Raw genomic sequence first — 17,391 nt, forward strand, 5'->3', positions numbered from 1 at the left:
TATTCTCTTAAGTACACAATGCCTAATTTAATGACGCCATTTCTAATACTACACAGGTTAGAACCAGTTCTAAATGTTAATCATTTTTTCAAACAATAAACACATGTTGCGAAACAAAAGAATGTCAATTAAATGAAGAACACATTTGTCGAAAAAAACATGTGTAATTCAAGTAGGTCCTTAGAATAATATTACTCAGGGTTTGGAAATATGATCAATACTAATCCACTCAAACTTGGTTATTAAGAGGAAGACGGGACCGACTGAATTTTCTCGTTATAAACATGACTCATACCGGAGAGAGGTTTTTTAAATCCAATCGCCATTGCATATTGTCACTATTGATAATTTTAATAAATTCTTACAAGCATACCAGTTTTCAAATTCACATAAATAAACATATGTATTTTTTCACAATGTTGACAATGTGATAGGGACAGAGAAAGAATTGACATTTTTTCGCAAATTGAAACACTTCTGCTTGTTGGTAGTCATTTTTACAATTCGAGGGTTAGGTTCTAACTTATCTGACATTACCCACTTGTAATGTTCATTATGCATTGACCAAAGAACATTAAAAAAAACATTGTAAAAACTCCCGAAACAAGGATGTCATTCATAAACTAGAAAAGAAGTTGTAAATTGTAATGAGGTGCGGAGCCTGTGCTTACTTAGTTTGCAAAGCTTGTATTTTTTACACGCAATTTCGACCACATGTGTGATACTTTGTCAATGTTGTCGGTGAAAACACCAATTAGGTACTTAGACACTTACATTATCATAAACGTAAACCAATTCCTGCGCCCAGGGGCATACGTAATAAGTTAGTCCCCATTGGGATAATTTTACTTAGGTTCTTATTTCGGCAGTGATTTGTTTAAACAATTGAAGAGTTTTTGTTCGACTGTTGACAATATTTTTGTTCGGTATGTCCGAGAAGAAGCTTGTTGTAAAAGTGAATAAATGTATGAAGAAAACCACAAACTAAAATGTCAACCAATGTTTCCTCGTTATATCCGAGATCTCGCTATTTCCGTGATCATTGTAAACATAGGATAGAATTCGTTAGTTAAGTATACCTTGATAAAGAAACTTGTGTAGCTTTGATACTGGTCGGTAGAAAAAATTAAAAATAAGCAGTAAGAAACAAAGTTGTTATATATATATTTTTTCATAATGAATTAGCCGAACCCAGCAACAGTCAGATATTTATTATTAGGGGAGTAAATAAAAATAAAAATTTTGAGTCAGTCCATCGATTATTTTCCAAGATTTGCGGCCACAAATATACGGAGCCTAAATTTATATATATATAGATAACCACAAAGTTAGTGCTTCAAATATAAATATTTAAACCTATCTAGCATTGTTATTTTTTAGTATGCTTTTAATACACAATACTATGTGTAAAAAGAGGTTCCAGTGTATAAAGTATGATAGGAAACACAAAGCTTTTATATTAGTTCAGTCAGTTTTCAAACTCATTGACCTACATCGATATTTCAATTTTTCCAGATCGCCAAGCTGGAAGAGCTGGAAGACGGCAAGTCGTACGTCTGCTCGGGCAAGGGGGAGACCTTCAAGAAGCTGGACTACAATTCCCTGTCCAGCTCCCGGCTAGGCACTCCCGAAAACCCCACCGGCCCCCCGGCCCTTGCCTCCGTCCGCTTGGCATCGAACCGCCTGTCCAGGGTCTACAACGGCTTCGGCTCGCCCTACTCGGGCAACGGGACCAATCACGTCAGGGCGTTGGGCGACGCGTCTGTCGTGCGGCCGAGGATAGTCACCATCATAAGGAACGGGATCAAACCGAGAAAGGTATATTGAAAGCCCCCCACTCTCCCAGATCTGTTCCAGAGGTTTCGTGACCTGTTTTCAAGGTTAAGAGGATGTGCGGTTTTACTTTTCTTCAGCATATTCCTGTATTTTTCCCTGGATTATGACGCTAGTCTAAAAAATAATTAAAAAATATCATCGCTCTATAGCAGCCATGTCCACAATTTTTGCACGTAACGTTGAAGAAAATTTATCCAACGTCGCACGGAAAAAATAAAAATACTGTTTTCATCGTAATTTCCATTTGCTTATTAAAAAATAATAATAAATAAAATAATGGTGTAATACGTCAATTTATTTAACAATAATATTGCTTAGATTTACCTAACAACTTTCGACCGGCATTCTAATTTCATAATAATATAGATAAAAAATTATTAAATTGTTAATATAATGATTACCAATACATAAATTTGCCTAAATTACTCAAATTTCTGTTTTGTCAAATTTCCCATGAATTTTAAATTAGAATCAAAGAGCATATTAAAATAAGAATAAAAACGTTTTAGAATTTGCAAATCATCTGATATCCGAAAACCACAATTAATTTCTCTTTTATCCAATTGGAATTTCATGGTAGTGAGCGCTGTAAATTTACTTTCAACTTAACATAAGAATATTTATACTAATCTCTCTCTATTCGTATTAGCACGGTCCATGATTATTTCTCAAAAACAAGACTATATTATCTCACTGTTGGGGTATCCGTTGAATACGATAATATTAATATAGATTTTCAATATTTGTATCTAGGTTTGTAGGCTGCTTCTCAATAAACGCAACAGCCCGAGTTTCGAACACGTCCTGTGCGCGATCACAGAATGTGTTCGGTTAGACACGGGATGCGTACGGCGTGTGTTCACATTAGCCGCTCAGCCCGTCCTGCAATTGGAACATTTCTTTCAAGAAGAAGACGTGTTCTTCGCTTATGGAAATGAAAGGTATTTATTTCTTCCAAGGTAACATACAGATTTTTAATAATATCACAGTATATTGAGTTTTTCTATTGACATTTCTTGGTGGAACTGCATTTTCATTATAATGTTAAAAATACTTTATAGTTTTATTCCACTACTTTTTAAAAAAAAAAAAATATATATATTTGGACCCCTGTATTTAGTAGCCTTACGTGTCATGTACAAGGCTAAGGTACTCGGAAAAAAAAAAGTTTTTGTTTGTCTTGGAAATGGGATGTTCGATCACTGATTTTGGTTTATTACCTTTATAAGTCCAATCACCATTGTTGCAAAGTTCAAGAACAATGGCGCGTGATAACTACTTTTAACTACAGTGTGGATATCTGTTAAGGATATTCCATCTTTCCTGCATTCTGCTTCAAGATTATGGGGTTGCAAACTGAAAAATGGGCACTGAAATAACAGATGTTCTATACTCTGTGAAGAAATATCATCGCATGGACAATAGTCATCATTCCTTAATTTAAACCTATATAGATAACTTCTCATAGCTCTGTGTCCGGTAAAAATTTGGGTCGTTTCGAAAGTACTTTACATCAGCCAGCGTTGGGTTTAGTGATTTTACCTGTAGAAGAAGCGCGGTAATGATCCTCCCAACGCTGCTGCGTATTTTGTTTTATACAGCGTTTAGCAAAGCTAAGGGGAAATTCTGAGAAGAAAGGTGCCGTTCTTTTACAAGTTGCGGCTCTTGCTCGTTCATCCGCTCTCTCATTTCAATTTTTTTTCACTTCCACTACTTTACAGACTGGTCTGACAATGTCGGTCACGACGGAACCCGGTCACTGGTAAAAAATTGAGAAAATAATTATAAATAAAAGTGGAATAAAACTATAAAGTATTTTTATTATTATAATTAATATCACAGTATCTTTTAAAACCGAACTGTTTGGTATTATTCATATTTCTTTTATGGGGGGTCTGTGTAGATTTATTGTGATGGGTCCCAGTAAGTCAATTCTTCGTTCTCCAATCCTAGGTCTATATAGAGCCGAGCTTCTGAATGGAGGGCGAGTGATTTTGTATCTAAATGTTATTAACCGACTTTTCTGTGTCTACCGCTTTAGAGACGTACCCTGTAGACATAGAAAAGTTGATAAGTGGTTATCTACAAATATTTAATAACATTTAGTAAAATGTTTGACCACAAAGTTAATGCTTTAAATATTAATAAGATTTCATATCTATTGTTAAATTGCATCCTGGCCACCAGAAAAACTTATTTTCATACAAAGGGTAGTAAAAATAAACCAAACAACCATTTTGACCAAATTAATAAATAGTTATTACATTATTATTAAATTAGGGGCAGGCAGCTATCAGCTGATATGCCCCTACCTTGTCTTTCTGGGCATTTTATTTCGCTTCCTATATATTGTCCTTTAGATAACTATTGAAAGCTCAATTAAATTATGCTTTTAAATGCGTTAAAATGAGATAAAAAAAAAACTGAAATCTTTTGAAAATACTAAGACAAATGCCTTTTTAATTTCATACAATAAGCAGTTTTTTCGTCATCCTGTAAAAAGGAACAAAAATGACTTACTAAATATCTTATTTATTCATTTAATAAATAAATTACGAAGCTTTAATTCATGTATTCTGAAAGCCAATTTAATAATGATTTATCTTTTATAAGTTTTGTCTACTTAAGTATTTTCTAACAGTGTTATTTACTTAAAAAAGCCTCATTATAAAAAAGTTGCATAACTGGACGCTATTTTGAGTAATTCACACTCGAGGGTTTTACAGAAATAATAACTATTAAAATTTGCCAAAAGAAAACGACAGTATTGCCAGTGTAAAAAAATAATTTATATTAAATTGAAAAAAAAAAATTTAATCCATTATTAAAATAGGATAAAATCAAATTTCTTGGTGTATACATAGACCAAAACTTAAAATGGAAAGACCACAATTAGTTAAATGTATTAGAAAATGTATAAACATATTTACTAGATTAAGGAATATTTTAAAAATCAATCATTTAAAAACAGCCTATTACTTAATTGTACAATCTATGTTACAATATGATATTGTTGGATGGGGGTGCATATGCCAATATATTAAACTCTCTTAAAATTGTATAAAGATTAATTTTTAAAGTAATTTTAAAGAAACTCTCAACGTTCAATATGGAAATTCTAAATAAATTATTTAAAGTTCATACAGTAGACACTATTTATTAAATAAATTTCAATAAAAAAAATTATAAAGAAGAAAAAATAAAAGATTTTGAGATGAATAAGTCACTCAGATACCAAAATAATATTCATGGTCAAAAAAGCTTCATTTTTAAATGTATCCAAAATTTCAATATTCTCCCCAATGAACTTAAAACTAATATATCAATAAATAAATTCAAAGTAAATTTAAATAAATTTTTTGAACCCATGTAAAAACTGCATTCAATTTTAATCATTAGTATTAATGTACTGTTATTTTCTGTTTTTCTTTTTATATCCTATAAGTTTTTTTTTCTCATGTACTTTTATATTCAAAATTATATAAATTCTAATAAATAAATAACCATAACAGTGTAAGTCACTCTCCAAGCACAAGAGCTAGTTTCTTTTTTTGGAGAGTTACAGTTATACCATTTACTAGATGTATAAAAGTAGATTTGTATTAGAATAAAAAACATGTACCATTTATGAAAATATATTGATTAATAAAAAAAATAAGTCCACTTGTTGTACATGCCCTTTGAATCCGGTTGAATCTGTTTTTGACATCACCAGACTTAAGATTTTGGTTTATCTGATCATGCCACGTCAATTTTTCTTTGGTTTATAAATTAATCATGTGTGCGTTTTTCAGGTATACTCCGGAAGATTTTGAATTAGAATTTGAAGAGAGTAAAGCCATTCAACAATATAAGAAAACTCCCATGCTAAGGAATGGAACAAGGTAAAAGAAACTCTATTTACATACGACTAGGCAGGAACATATTACATGAATTGGTGATTAGAAGTTTAGTGGTTTTTTAAATGTTTTTTTTATTTTTATTAGACTCAAACTAAACAAAAAATAATGATTTTAACATTATTATAATCGCTATGTTTTTGTAAAAAAAAATATTACTTCACCCATGACGTCGCTCTTCGGTGAGTTGTCCTGAATGGGTGGATTGGCTTCCCGGAAACCGGAAATCTATCGCAACACTCGATCATTGGTTAATTAAGAAGAACTTGCGATTTCATTTAAAGTAGTTCATTTTTATTAATTTTTTCATCTATTATAGAGAAACTTTGTTTTACAATTGAATGTTGTAATGCGGAAAAGAAAAGATTATTGATGCAGAGATACTAGTTTATTATAAAGAATACGTCTTATATCTAGGAAGGTCTGAATCTGAGTGCCTGGGAATAATTTACCTTCGGCCTTCTGCCGATTGCTACGTTACAGGGCTCTGTTGCAACAAATTCAGATTTAAATAACTAGGGTGGAAATCCAGCCTTTCTACTAACATTTGTACACACTCAAAATATTGATGTACTATTTTGTTTTATTTTATGTTTGTTTAATTCTTCATAAAAACTATTTAATTAAAAATTTCTCAAAAAGTTTCCGGACATTTTTTCTCAAAGTATTTTTAAAAAATATTTGACATCCGATGGGACCATAGTCGATGGTTCGAAGTAAATCTTATTTGACTAACATATGGGGACATTTTTGTTGCTGACTTTTTTAAAGGGGTACAATATCTCCTCTCCTACCCGCCGACATATAATTACTTCAGTTTCACGTAGGCCATAGCATGATTTTTACTACCAATGTCTTTTGGACTGACGACTATACAGCCATCATTTCCTAAATGAGAGACATGATTTTTATGGCTATCGCCGGCATAATTGTGAAAGTCTTAATCTAACAGTATGAGTGGTCTTAAAAACTCAGTACATCACCTGTCCAAAATTATAAGAAAATAACAAGAAAATATTATTAAATTATTTTTTCATAACACATCTAGAAGCTGACAAGGGGATTATGTATCGTAGCATGTTTAGTTCCTTTCTTAATTCTGCAGATTATAACATTATAACTTGATTTATTTCCTCGTAGAAATGGTCCCAAACCTAAGATGCCCGTGAAGGTAGGCAAGGAGAGAGTCATCACCGCCAAGAGTGGCTCCCCGGATCCTCTAGCCAACAACGAGAGCAGTAATCTGCTGTTACCACAAGCCCTGAGGGCCAAATTCTCAGTTGGGAAAATTATTGGTAAGCACTTTTCTTTCTAGGAAACTTTGGTTTTTTTAATCCATTTTCTCATTCGTACTTTTTACGTACGTTTAAATGAATCAAAAACATAAGTACACAAAAAACATACAATTCAATATGTACTGTATAAAGAAATAAAAGAAAGTAAACCGGAACCTCTTTTTACATGGTGGATACATTCCACACAGTATACTAAAAATAAGATAGGTGGTGACACTAGAGAGAGGCACGAAAGTTATTTCCTCGATAGCTTAGAGAGCGCATGAACCAATCCAAGATGGTCCAACAAGGTCAGCCAACACACACGTTACTGAGGACGTTTACTGCCACCTAATATACAATGGAAATCCACTCACCTGTGTTGAAGTGTTCACCCTCGCTCCACCAGATATTTGCTGGAATGATGCGGATGTTAGGTTCTTTCTTTATTCGGCTTTGTGTTTCAGGATTGGATATTGGATGCGGTGATAATAATAATGCTATTGACACTTTAGCAAATACAATATATCGATAGCGGTAGGAATATCATTTGTTGTTAGTTTATTGTGCGGATCACAGAAGACTTCATTTGTTTTTTCAGGAAAAATACAGATGTCAGTTTTATATTTGAATATGGAATTTGTAAATTGTTGCGATGCGGTAGGTACTGCCAGGCTGCTCAGGTTCCTACTTCTCAAGGAAAAGCCGACAACTCGTGTAAAAATCAATTCGGGATTTAAATTTCTTTTTATTGTTTACTATTTATTGTATCTTAATTTTATTTAAAAATATAAAATTACAACCGCAACAATTATTTTTCACCATCATATATTCTAAGCATAAGAGCGATCTAGAAAATTCTAACAACAACAACAAACCATCATGAAAATAAATATTTTGAATCTCACCCGCGACAATAAAGGTTCAGCTCTTTGATTAAAATTTTAATTTTATATAAATGATAATTAAATTAGATATTTATAATAAATTAAATTATATACATGATAATTAAATTAGATATTTAAAATAAATTAAAACGTCAGCAGATAGAAGAGCCGAAGGAATGTAGATGTTCAAAAATAGGCAGAATGGTGAATGTTACACAGTGTGTAAAGTGGCCACTTAAACCTGCCAATGACAGGTCATAAACCCTGTGGATGCCTAGACTTCTATATTCCCTTCTGTAAAACGTTCCTAGGTGTTGTTCCTAATCCAGTCCTTGTCTACAAAAATTTGGACAAACTCAAAACATTGTTATACATTTCTTTTTAGAATGTAAAAGTTTTATGTTAAAGACACTGATGTTGCTAGAATATTGGTTTGCAATTACATGCATCTGTAGTACTGGTAGATTTGTTTTTTTTCTGTATTTTTTTATCTCTGTTTTATCAATATTTTTTTCTTTGTTTATGAGAGAGATTTATTTTTCTAGTACATAATAGATGGATTTTATGCAAAGAAATAAGAGAATTACCGCGTTTTTTATGTGACAATTTACTTGGGCGGGTGACTTCCGCCATAGAAGCTGTAGCGTATTTTTATTTTAGGCTCTCTCCAAAGGTGTTTAAAGATTTTTTTTAAAACTTGTTCAAACATTGTTACTATGCCAGCTATGTTCAATTAATCGGGTTGTGGTCCTGTGGCTAGTGTCTCGGACTCACGGACCGAAGGTCCGCGGTTCGAATCCCACTCTACCCCAACTCGATTCCATTTTCTAATAGTGAGTTATTTACAACTCGTTGAAAATGGCCCTCAAAATTAAATATTTGGGTAAATCATAAGAACGCAAATATTTCTTTTTTTAAAAAAAAAAATATTCTTTTACAATTTACTACATTCAGTCATCACAAATCATTAACAATAAAAAACAGTCTAAAAATATATTAAATATTTGTTATTCTAGGCGATGGTAACTTTGCCGTCGTTCGAGTGTGCAAGGACCGCAGCTCGAACCAGGAGTTTGCCCTGAAGGCCATTGACAAGGCCAAGTGCCAGGGTAAGGAGTCCTATGTGGAAGCGGAGGTTCGCATCATGAGACAGCTCTGTCACCCTCGCATCGTCACCTTGTTTGCCGAACACGACAGCCCCGACTGCCTCTATCTCATCATCGAGCTGGTCAGAGGTAGAAAATCATATTTGTTCATTCCTTTAACTCTACTCTCAAATGCAGCAGCAAGGCTTATCACGGGAGTAAAAAATATTCTCACATTGCCCTGGTTAAAAAGCCTAGAGATTATAAAATACAAGCTTTGCTGGACAGTATTCAAATCCCTTCATGAAATGGCTCCGAGATATCTATCGGACCTTTGTATTAAAGAAAATACATGTCAAAGAAAATCTACTCTTCGGTCAGCATTTATTCAGGCAGAGGAAAACTTGTCAGAATCCGGCGCTTCTCAAACACTAGGTTCGGAGATCGGCGGACCCCTCTATCCGGAACCGATTGCCTTCAAACTTACGAATCATCAACAGTCTTACTCAGTTCAGATCCCAACTAAAATATCCCTTCTTTAGTTTATCAGACCCTCAATTTAAATCAGAAAATATAATATGTCACTTTAGTTTAGTTAGAATGTATGTTGAAATATATAATGATTGTAAAGTGCCCTTGAGACAGTGGCGAGCCGTGATTTATTTTATAGGTAATCTATTAAAAATGTTCATTAATTTGTGCTACATATAAGTACTTACATAACATGTAAGTAATGTAATTATAAATTACTACTTTTTCTATGGTTCCGTGAAAATCAACTCAAACAACAATTATTACTAACCACGCGATATACGTAGCTTTAATCTACACTATTTTAATAGAATACTAAACTTGTACAAAGGTTTATTAACACATACCACAATGACATTCAGCAGATATTTCCATTATGATCTGTCATTGACAGTACTGTCAAGACGTGAGCACTGGCCGATTTCTTTTAAAATGAATAATGCCTAAAACGGCCACTGCGAACGCCGCCTGTCCTATGTGATACATAATATGTCAACGGTATCCCATCAAAGAAAAATAGTCCTTCGGAAAAATACCTTAGCATTGTACATGACACGTAAGGCTACTAAATACAGGGGTCCAAATATATATAAAAAAATAAAAAACTCGAAAATAATTCCAATCGTTTTCTATAACCTTTCTCCACCTTTCGTAATTTGTCAACACCAGATTTGTAGATTTTCCTAGATTTTTTATTAAATAAGGTCTTTAAATGGTCTTAATTTTTTAAACAAGCAAAAATAGCACACAATGACATAAATTTTCTCCGTCAATTGTTGGTCTCAACATTAAAAACGATCTTAATTCACCAACAACAAAAAATATTTCTCAACACAAACTAACTGCAAAATAGCATCTCAAAATACTTAGATGTTTTTTCAGTCCCAATATTAAATATCCAGGCCATCTATACTGACAGAATGCATTAAGTCAACAGTCTTAATATATTTCAAATATTTTCTAATATAGGTGCAAGATGTTGATTTCAAATTTTACGCTATGCCTAGAATAAAGAAATAATACATTGAAAAAATAAAAAAGTTTTAAGTGTGATTATCTCGGAACTTATTTTAATGACTTAATGCATTCTGTCAGTAAAGCCTCGATATAATATCTATGATGTTCCATTTACAAAATATTGTTTTCATCAGGTGGGGACCTGTTTGACAGCATAGCTGCCGCGTCTAAGTTCAGCGAAGAGCAAGCTAGGCTTATGACCAGTCACCTGGCTTCCGCAATGGCCTACTTACATTCCATGTCCATAGTCCACAGAGACATCAAGCCGGAGAACCTTTTGGTATGTTGAACTCTTATTTTTCTTGTTTTTACACGTTAATAAACAAAATATTATGATATATTTTAGCATCAACTTTTCAACTGATGTTTGTAAATTTTGGTATGTAATTATTAACCAGCTTCTTAACCCTCCCTCCCTGGTGGTGTGTAGCTAGTACACATTTCGTTTAATAACTATAATATCTTTATAAATATAATAAATATTGGATTTAGATTTTCAGTATTCCTCCATTACACATTAACATATCGACTGAAAAAATTTGTTATTAACCGTTAGAATGCTACGCGGCGCAAAAGCGCTGCGATCGTTTGTATCGAAAATTGCGGCGCAGCGCAAAAGCGCTGCGAGTTTCAGTGTGTTTTCGGTGCTCCGCGGGAGTGCACGTACGCTAACCTCGCACTTTATGTTTAATAAACATTAATAAACAATAAACATTTTATCTTTATAATGCAAAAATAATTAATAAAATTGATTGATATTTGTCTAAGTTAGAGTGTTTTATTTGACACCATTATTTTTTCCTCTAAATTAATCAATATGTGTATAGCAATTTTCATTTATTTTTGCCAAAATTGCTTAGCACTAAAACGGTTAAATAATAAGTACTTATTAGGCACAAAAAAAGCATTTTATCGGAAATCGGGGATAAATTACAAATATCATCAAAAGTATACTCTCAGTCAGTCACGTAGTCCAGTACTATATAGCTACTCAGTAGCTCTCGGGAAGCTGGGGCAGATACACGTTTCGCCCGAGTCGTTAGCGATACCCAATGTTTTTTTTTCGTGTTTTCAGCTGTTAGATTTGAAATATTATCATCTTTGAATTAAATTATGGTTAATTAAAGCCTTTCTCTATAAATATTACATTTTTCCCTTTTTAAATCTCTTATTTTTTTAATGTGTAGTGACTACACAGCACCGTAACACGCGGATGTATTTAGGACAGTAAGGGAGTACACCTCAGTACACTCTCAGTACACCTGGGCTCGTATTACAATGATAGTTAACATTCATCTTTAATTGTATCTACAAAGTAAAATTAAGTTTTCAGTATGAAAAATAGAACATATGTACAATTTTTCTTTCTAAACATGCTCAATTACAGGTTACAGACGAAGATATGTTAAATTTTCATACCAATAAACACATTTTTAGAATTATATTATAATATAATTTTATCAACTCATTGGTTAACCCGAAACACTTTGTTAATGATTCTTAAAACAAAAACAATTTCATTTAATTTAGTGTCATTTCATTCTGAATTCTCTATCCTTACCTCTGTTTTGTATAAATACATTGAATTTCATAACAAAGATAGCAGTCTTGAAGATGTCGCGAAAGCGATAAAACCGGTCCCTGGATATTCCAAATTTGTGGATTAAAGTATCACTCGTCTTTTATTTCTATAATAAATTACAATGAACTTCCGTCAAGAATTTTCACTTACAAACTTAAATGTTTTTCATTTGAGTCCTCCACCACCAAAATGACGATATACATAATAAAAAATATATAATTTTCATTTAAGGTTGAGATGGATAATGAACGAATAATTGGCTTGAAGCTGGGAGACTTTGGTCTCGCGTGCGAAGTCACTCGACCCCTGTTTACTGTGTGCGGAACCCCCACGTACGTGGCCCCCGAGATCTTGTTGGAGACTGGCTACGGTCTTAAGGTAACTTCAGAGATAAACTGTTTATTCATTTTAAACCTTTCCGAGCCTTAAGGTGAAATAAAACCCGCTAGTGCCTGAGGGGAGTACCACGAATACTCCAGCTAAAATGCTATAAATACTACATTATAATATTTCCATTTATTGTGTATGCAGGCAATTGGTTGAATTCCATATTTAATTTGGTAATGTATCCAAAATAAAACAAGTTTATTGGATTATAATTCTACTTTATTTTTTATAAAATATACAAAGGGTCACAATATGACGCGTTTCGTCTTGTTAGGACATTTTCAATCAAACTAACTTAACATATTACAACAGAGATGAAGAACATTTAAGAAAAGATAATATAGAAGTCTAGGCATCTACAGGGCTTATGACCTGTCAATGGCTGGTTTAAGTGGTCACTTTACACACTGTGTAACATTCACCATTCTGCCTATATTTGAACATCTATATTCCTTAAATTCTTTCATCTGTTGATGTTTGTGAAGTTAAAGAGCTGAAACCTTTATTTATGCAGGTGAGATTCATCTAATCAAATTATTTCACCTACATACTATTTATTCAAGACGAAAAGCAAGATATAGGCGCACCAGCAAAGGCCGCCAGCCTATAACATAAATAATATTTATATTTTTTAATTAATAGTATTTTTAATATATTTTTTTCGTGCCTCCATGTATTGATGTCATTGCAGATCGACGTGTGGGCAGCGGGCGTGATACTGTACATCCTCCTGTGCGGCTTCCCGCCGTTCGTGGCGGGTGACGGCGACCAGGACGCCCTGTTCGACGCCATCTTGGCTGGCCACTACGACTTCCCGCGTCCGTACTGGGCCGGGGTGTCCCGCAGCGCCCGCGGCCTCATCTCCAACATGCTGCAGCACTCGCCGCAACTGCGTTTCGGCGCCGAGGACGTGCTGGATCACCCCTGGCTCTGCGGCTCGGACACGGTGAGAACACGCCGCTGATGGCTCCTGACCGAGACCTTGGCAGTGCATTTCTTAACATTTTATCAAATTGTATATTAAGTAATATTTTAACCATATATAAGTCTGACATGGGAAAGATAGCTGGGAAGCACATCGGAACTAGGAACGTTAAATTTGCCATTAATTTTGTTTGCATACTGTTATATACACACTGACATTATACTGCCATTAAAAGTTACTAAATCAACTAAAATTGTATTCATATTTATGTCGAACATGTAAACGAACTTCATTTCATGAAACAAATCAATATCATCATATAATTTTATTATTAATTTATTATTTTAAGATTTTAATTCACTTAAAGTAATAAATATTTTGTATGTAGCACTAGTTCGTAGTCAGTTAGAATATAATTCCCTTGTTTGGTCTCCTCAGTATAAATTACACATTAGGAACATAGAGAAAATTCAAAAAAGTATTTGGGATTCGTAAATTTTAAATTAAATATTCCCTTGGATAACATAAATTACACGTATTTATTAGACACTTTAAATTTAATTTTATTAGAAGATCGTAGAAAAATAAATGACTCCTTTTTTTTATTTTAAATTTTGAATTCGGAGCTCGATTGTTGTGAACTCCTGAATCTCATTAACTTCAAAATACCTAATCGAGTCACTAGAAGTACGGAGTTGTTTGCAACTACGAGTACATACGTGGGTACTAACTACGCACGACACTCTCCGATTCCGCGTTTACATTCCTTAGCCAACAAATTTACTTGTTAAATAGGCATTTTAATACGACAATTATCCATTTTAAAACGTTCTTAAATGCACTGTTTGAAACTAATTATTAATGTCGCAATAAAACTTTCTTTTTCATACAATTCTTTCTCTGTTTTTGATGTGTATTATTATTATCTTATCTCTTTCTGATATTAATTTATCAAATATTTTTGTGTACCGTATATTATATTATTTTCACATATATACTTACTGTTAACTAATTTTCATTATTTGTTTTTTAACAATAATTTGTTGATACCATTTTTTTTATACTTATAAGAATATAAAAATGTATTTATTTTTTTGTTTGAATTCTTTACAAGTTATTTACAATTTGCTTTTTATTTCAATTACTTTTCTTATATCCATTTAATTTCTTTTTTACTATGTAAAGTTTTACTTTTTTTTTGCATGGCAGTATGCTTCTTATTGTTTCTACATGTATACAAAAAAGCGTTGTTTATCTTTTAAATTTTTAGTATAACTCCATTCACAGTGATTTCACATTTAGTCATACTTTCATTTCTTTCAAAAACCATCACATTCGATTTATCGACATCATCAGCAAATCGCTTCTCTTGCATACATCGTAGACCTTTGTTACCAAGAATTGCAGTTCCTCTTTGTTGTTAGCAAGGAGTACCGCATCGTCAGCATACAAAAGACAATTGACGCCAAAATAAACTACATAAAAACTTACCTACCTGAATAATATCATAATTCAAAACGGTCTCTTAATCTTGCAAAAACAGATTTCAATTATACTACTTGACACCGCAAACTTAGCATTCCCCATTGGGTTAGTGAAGTATAATTAGAAATCTCACGATTCTTTTTTTTTAAAATTTCGCCAATATCTCGGTAACTCTTTCAATGGAGATTTCCAAGTTTCCTTCTAATATCCTCATATTATTTTTTAGCCAGATTTGATCATTGTAGCGACAGTAAAAATCATTATTTTTACATTTCAATTATTTTCCTTGTAAAATAAATTAATTAACAAGGCGAATTATATTCCAGGATAATCAAGACACTGACTCCAATCCCGATGATGACAACAGCTCCTTCTAGCGAAAAACTTGAGTTAAGTCCACAGTATACAACTATACTATGTGTTTACGCTACAGTGTGATAAATACCAAAAACCGACACGTTGGGAGCGTACACGGTACACCAATCCGTACGAACAGACAGCGTTGTGCCGGAGCATGATAAATTAAATCAAAGACTTATTTAAAATTTTGAATTATGTACCTTAAACCGAATCCTCAATGGATACTTGGTAAATATGTAGAATCTTAATTGTTTTTATAACCTTTAAATTAACAATACTTCTAGTGTGATTTCTCTAATGTGAACGGTCTATAAACTAGCGTTTAAGCGACCATGAAGTATATTATTTATTGAATTCCAATTTAAAAACAATGTCAACATTTTTATTGGGCACTAAGGCCCGGTTGTTTGATTAACTCGTTCGCAGTTTTGTCTGAAAATAACAGATGACACTTTTTAGTATTTATCAACTTTATGCAAATTAAAAAAACTGAAAACAATCACAAGTACACAGTATGTCAATTGTTCCTAAAGCATAAAACCTGTGTGTGTCATATCTGCACTGAGTTTTTGCTTATGAATCTATAGATATTGTGTTATTGCTTAAAAATATTACATCATTTTTCATACCGAAATACAGTAAAACCTCTTTTTTCGTTCCTTAATTTTACGTTTTCTTGCTTTTTACACCGAAATGTTCAGGACCCATTTTTCTTCATATTCTCATACGAATATTAACGTTTTTCACATTTTTCATCACCCAAATTAAAATTTACAAATTAAAAGTTTTCTGAATTCATTTGATGTGTCAAAAAGCCAATATTACGTCGTAATAATGGTGCCGCGGTCCGCGCGCCACTGCGAATGAAGAATAAAGACAGGTGAACAACTAATAAAGAATAAATTATTGTCTTCACCTAAATTCAAAGTAGGTCCAGTGTAATTGACCTCTTTGTTTAAGTGTCTTCCTTTAGGGTTAGTTTTAGTTTTCATCTGAACAAAAACGTTCAAAAATCGAACCATCATTTAGGAACAATAAAGTTTTAATAACAATAAATTGCGATATTTAAAACATAACAATAAAAATATTTTATTTTTTAAATGCTGGTTTAAAAAGTGACGACGATGAATAGTTTTTGTATGAAAAATACATTTTCAAATTTTTACAGTTGATTTTTAACTGTTACTAATGATCAAACAACCTGGCCTTAATCGATTTTATTTATTTTTTTAAATCTAAAATTCTTTTTTGTTTTTTAATGTGAAATCATGTAATTTTGCGTATTTCAAGTTGTACAATATTTTTCCAATGAAAAGTGGATCTATAGAGCTAAAATGGACCTTTTGTGGATTCAGATAGTTGTGTGAAAATGAATCATTTAACTTAATTGAGGCAAAAATTTAATTATTTCCCAACAATATAAGAATATCGATCATACTGTCCAATCGCTGGATATGTACAAATTACAAATATATAGTTTAGAGATAATGATAACTACTTAAATAGTCATCTGAAATCTAATATTATTGATTTGTGCCAGAATTTTACATATTTTACAAACAGATGTTTGGGAATTAGATACATTGGCAAAATGTCTTTATAACTAGGACATTTATGAATGTTTTTGATATGACCCAAGTACTATTAAATTCTGTAGAAGTTTTTCGGCATTATTAACTATTTGTGACATTTTGACATCCAATTGGCCATAGAGGAAAATTTTACATGAAATTCCGTATCTTGTTTTTTTGGACTTGTTTGTCGAACTGGACAGTGTTATCGTTAAAATTTTTAGCTAAAATGTGAGAGTATTTATTCGCATATTTTTGTCTAGAAAATATTTCCTTTGACTATATTTACTCTCATAATACTCTTTATTCATTTTTTTCTTCATAAAATTGATAAAAATCTTCAAAATTTTAATTTGATAACCTAAAAAATATCAAAGTAATTCATTACTATAATATATTGTCTTTACAATGTCTGTAAACTTGTATATAGTAATTAGTGACATCTTTGTTTGATGCCTTAAATACATTTTTTTGAAACCTTTGTAAGAGAATTGAATTTCATGTTAAATCCTCAAACAAGATAATTTTTTTTTTTTAAAACCATGAATGCAT

General features: G+C 32.4%; 1 protein-coding gene across 1 annotated transcript in view; it reads left to right on the top strand.

Annotated features, from left to right (window-relative positions):
• LOC148283545 (serine/threonine-protein kinase GA29083) overlaps window positions 1–16,032 on the top strand; it is a 29,917-nt gene extending 13,885 nt beyond the window's left edge. The window contains exons 4-12 of the mRNA XM_088243675.1: window positions 1,516–1,818; window positions 2,590–2,777; window positions 5,631–5,720; window positions 6,876–7,030; window positions 8,913–9,131; window positions 10,664–10,809; window positions 12,343–12,489; window positions 13,190–13,444; window positions 15,235–16,032. Coding sequence (XP_088099801.1) covers window positions 1,516–1,818; window positions 2,590–2,777; window positions 5,631–5,720; window positions 6,876–7,030; window positions 8,913–9,131; window positions 10,664–10,809; window positions 12,343–12,489; window positions 13,190–13,444; window positions 15,235–15,285 — 1,554 coding nt within the window. The 3' untranslated portion in view covers window positions 15,286–16,032. The remainder of the gene's footprint in view (window positions 1–1,515; window positions 1,819–2,589; window positions 2,778–5,630; window positions 5,721–6,875; window positions 7,031–8,912; window positions 9,132–10,663; window positions 10,810–12,342; window positions 12,490–13,189; window positions 13,445–15,234) is intronic.
• The last annotated feature ends 1,359 nt before the right edge of the window (window positions 16,033–17,391 follow it).

Source organism: Micrasema longulum, unplaced genomic scaffold, assembly GCF_059751315.1.
Source record: "Micrasema longulum isolate JH-2025_06_02 unplaced genomic scaffold, ASM5975131v1 h1tg000224l, whole genome shotgun sequence".
Taxonomy (NCBI): Eukaryota; Metazoa; Arthropoda; class Insecta; order Trichoptera; family Brachycentridae; genus Micrasema; species Micrasema longulum.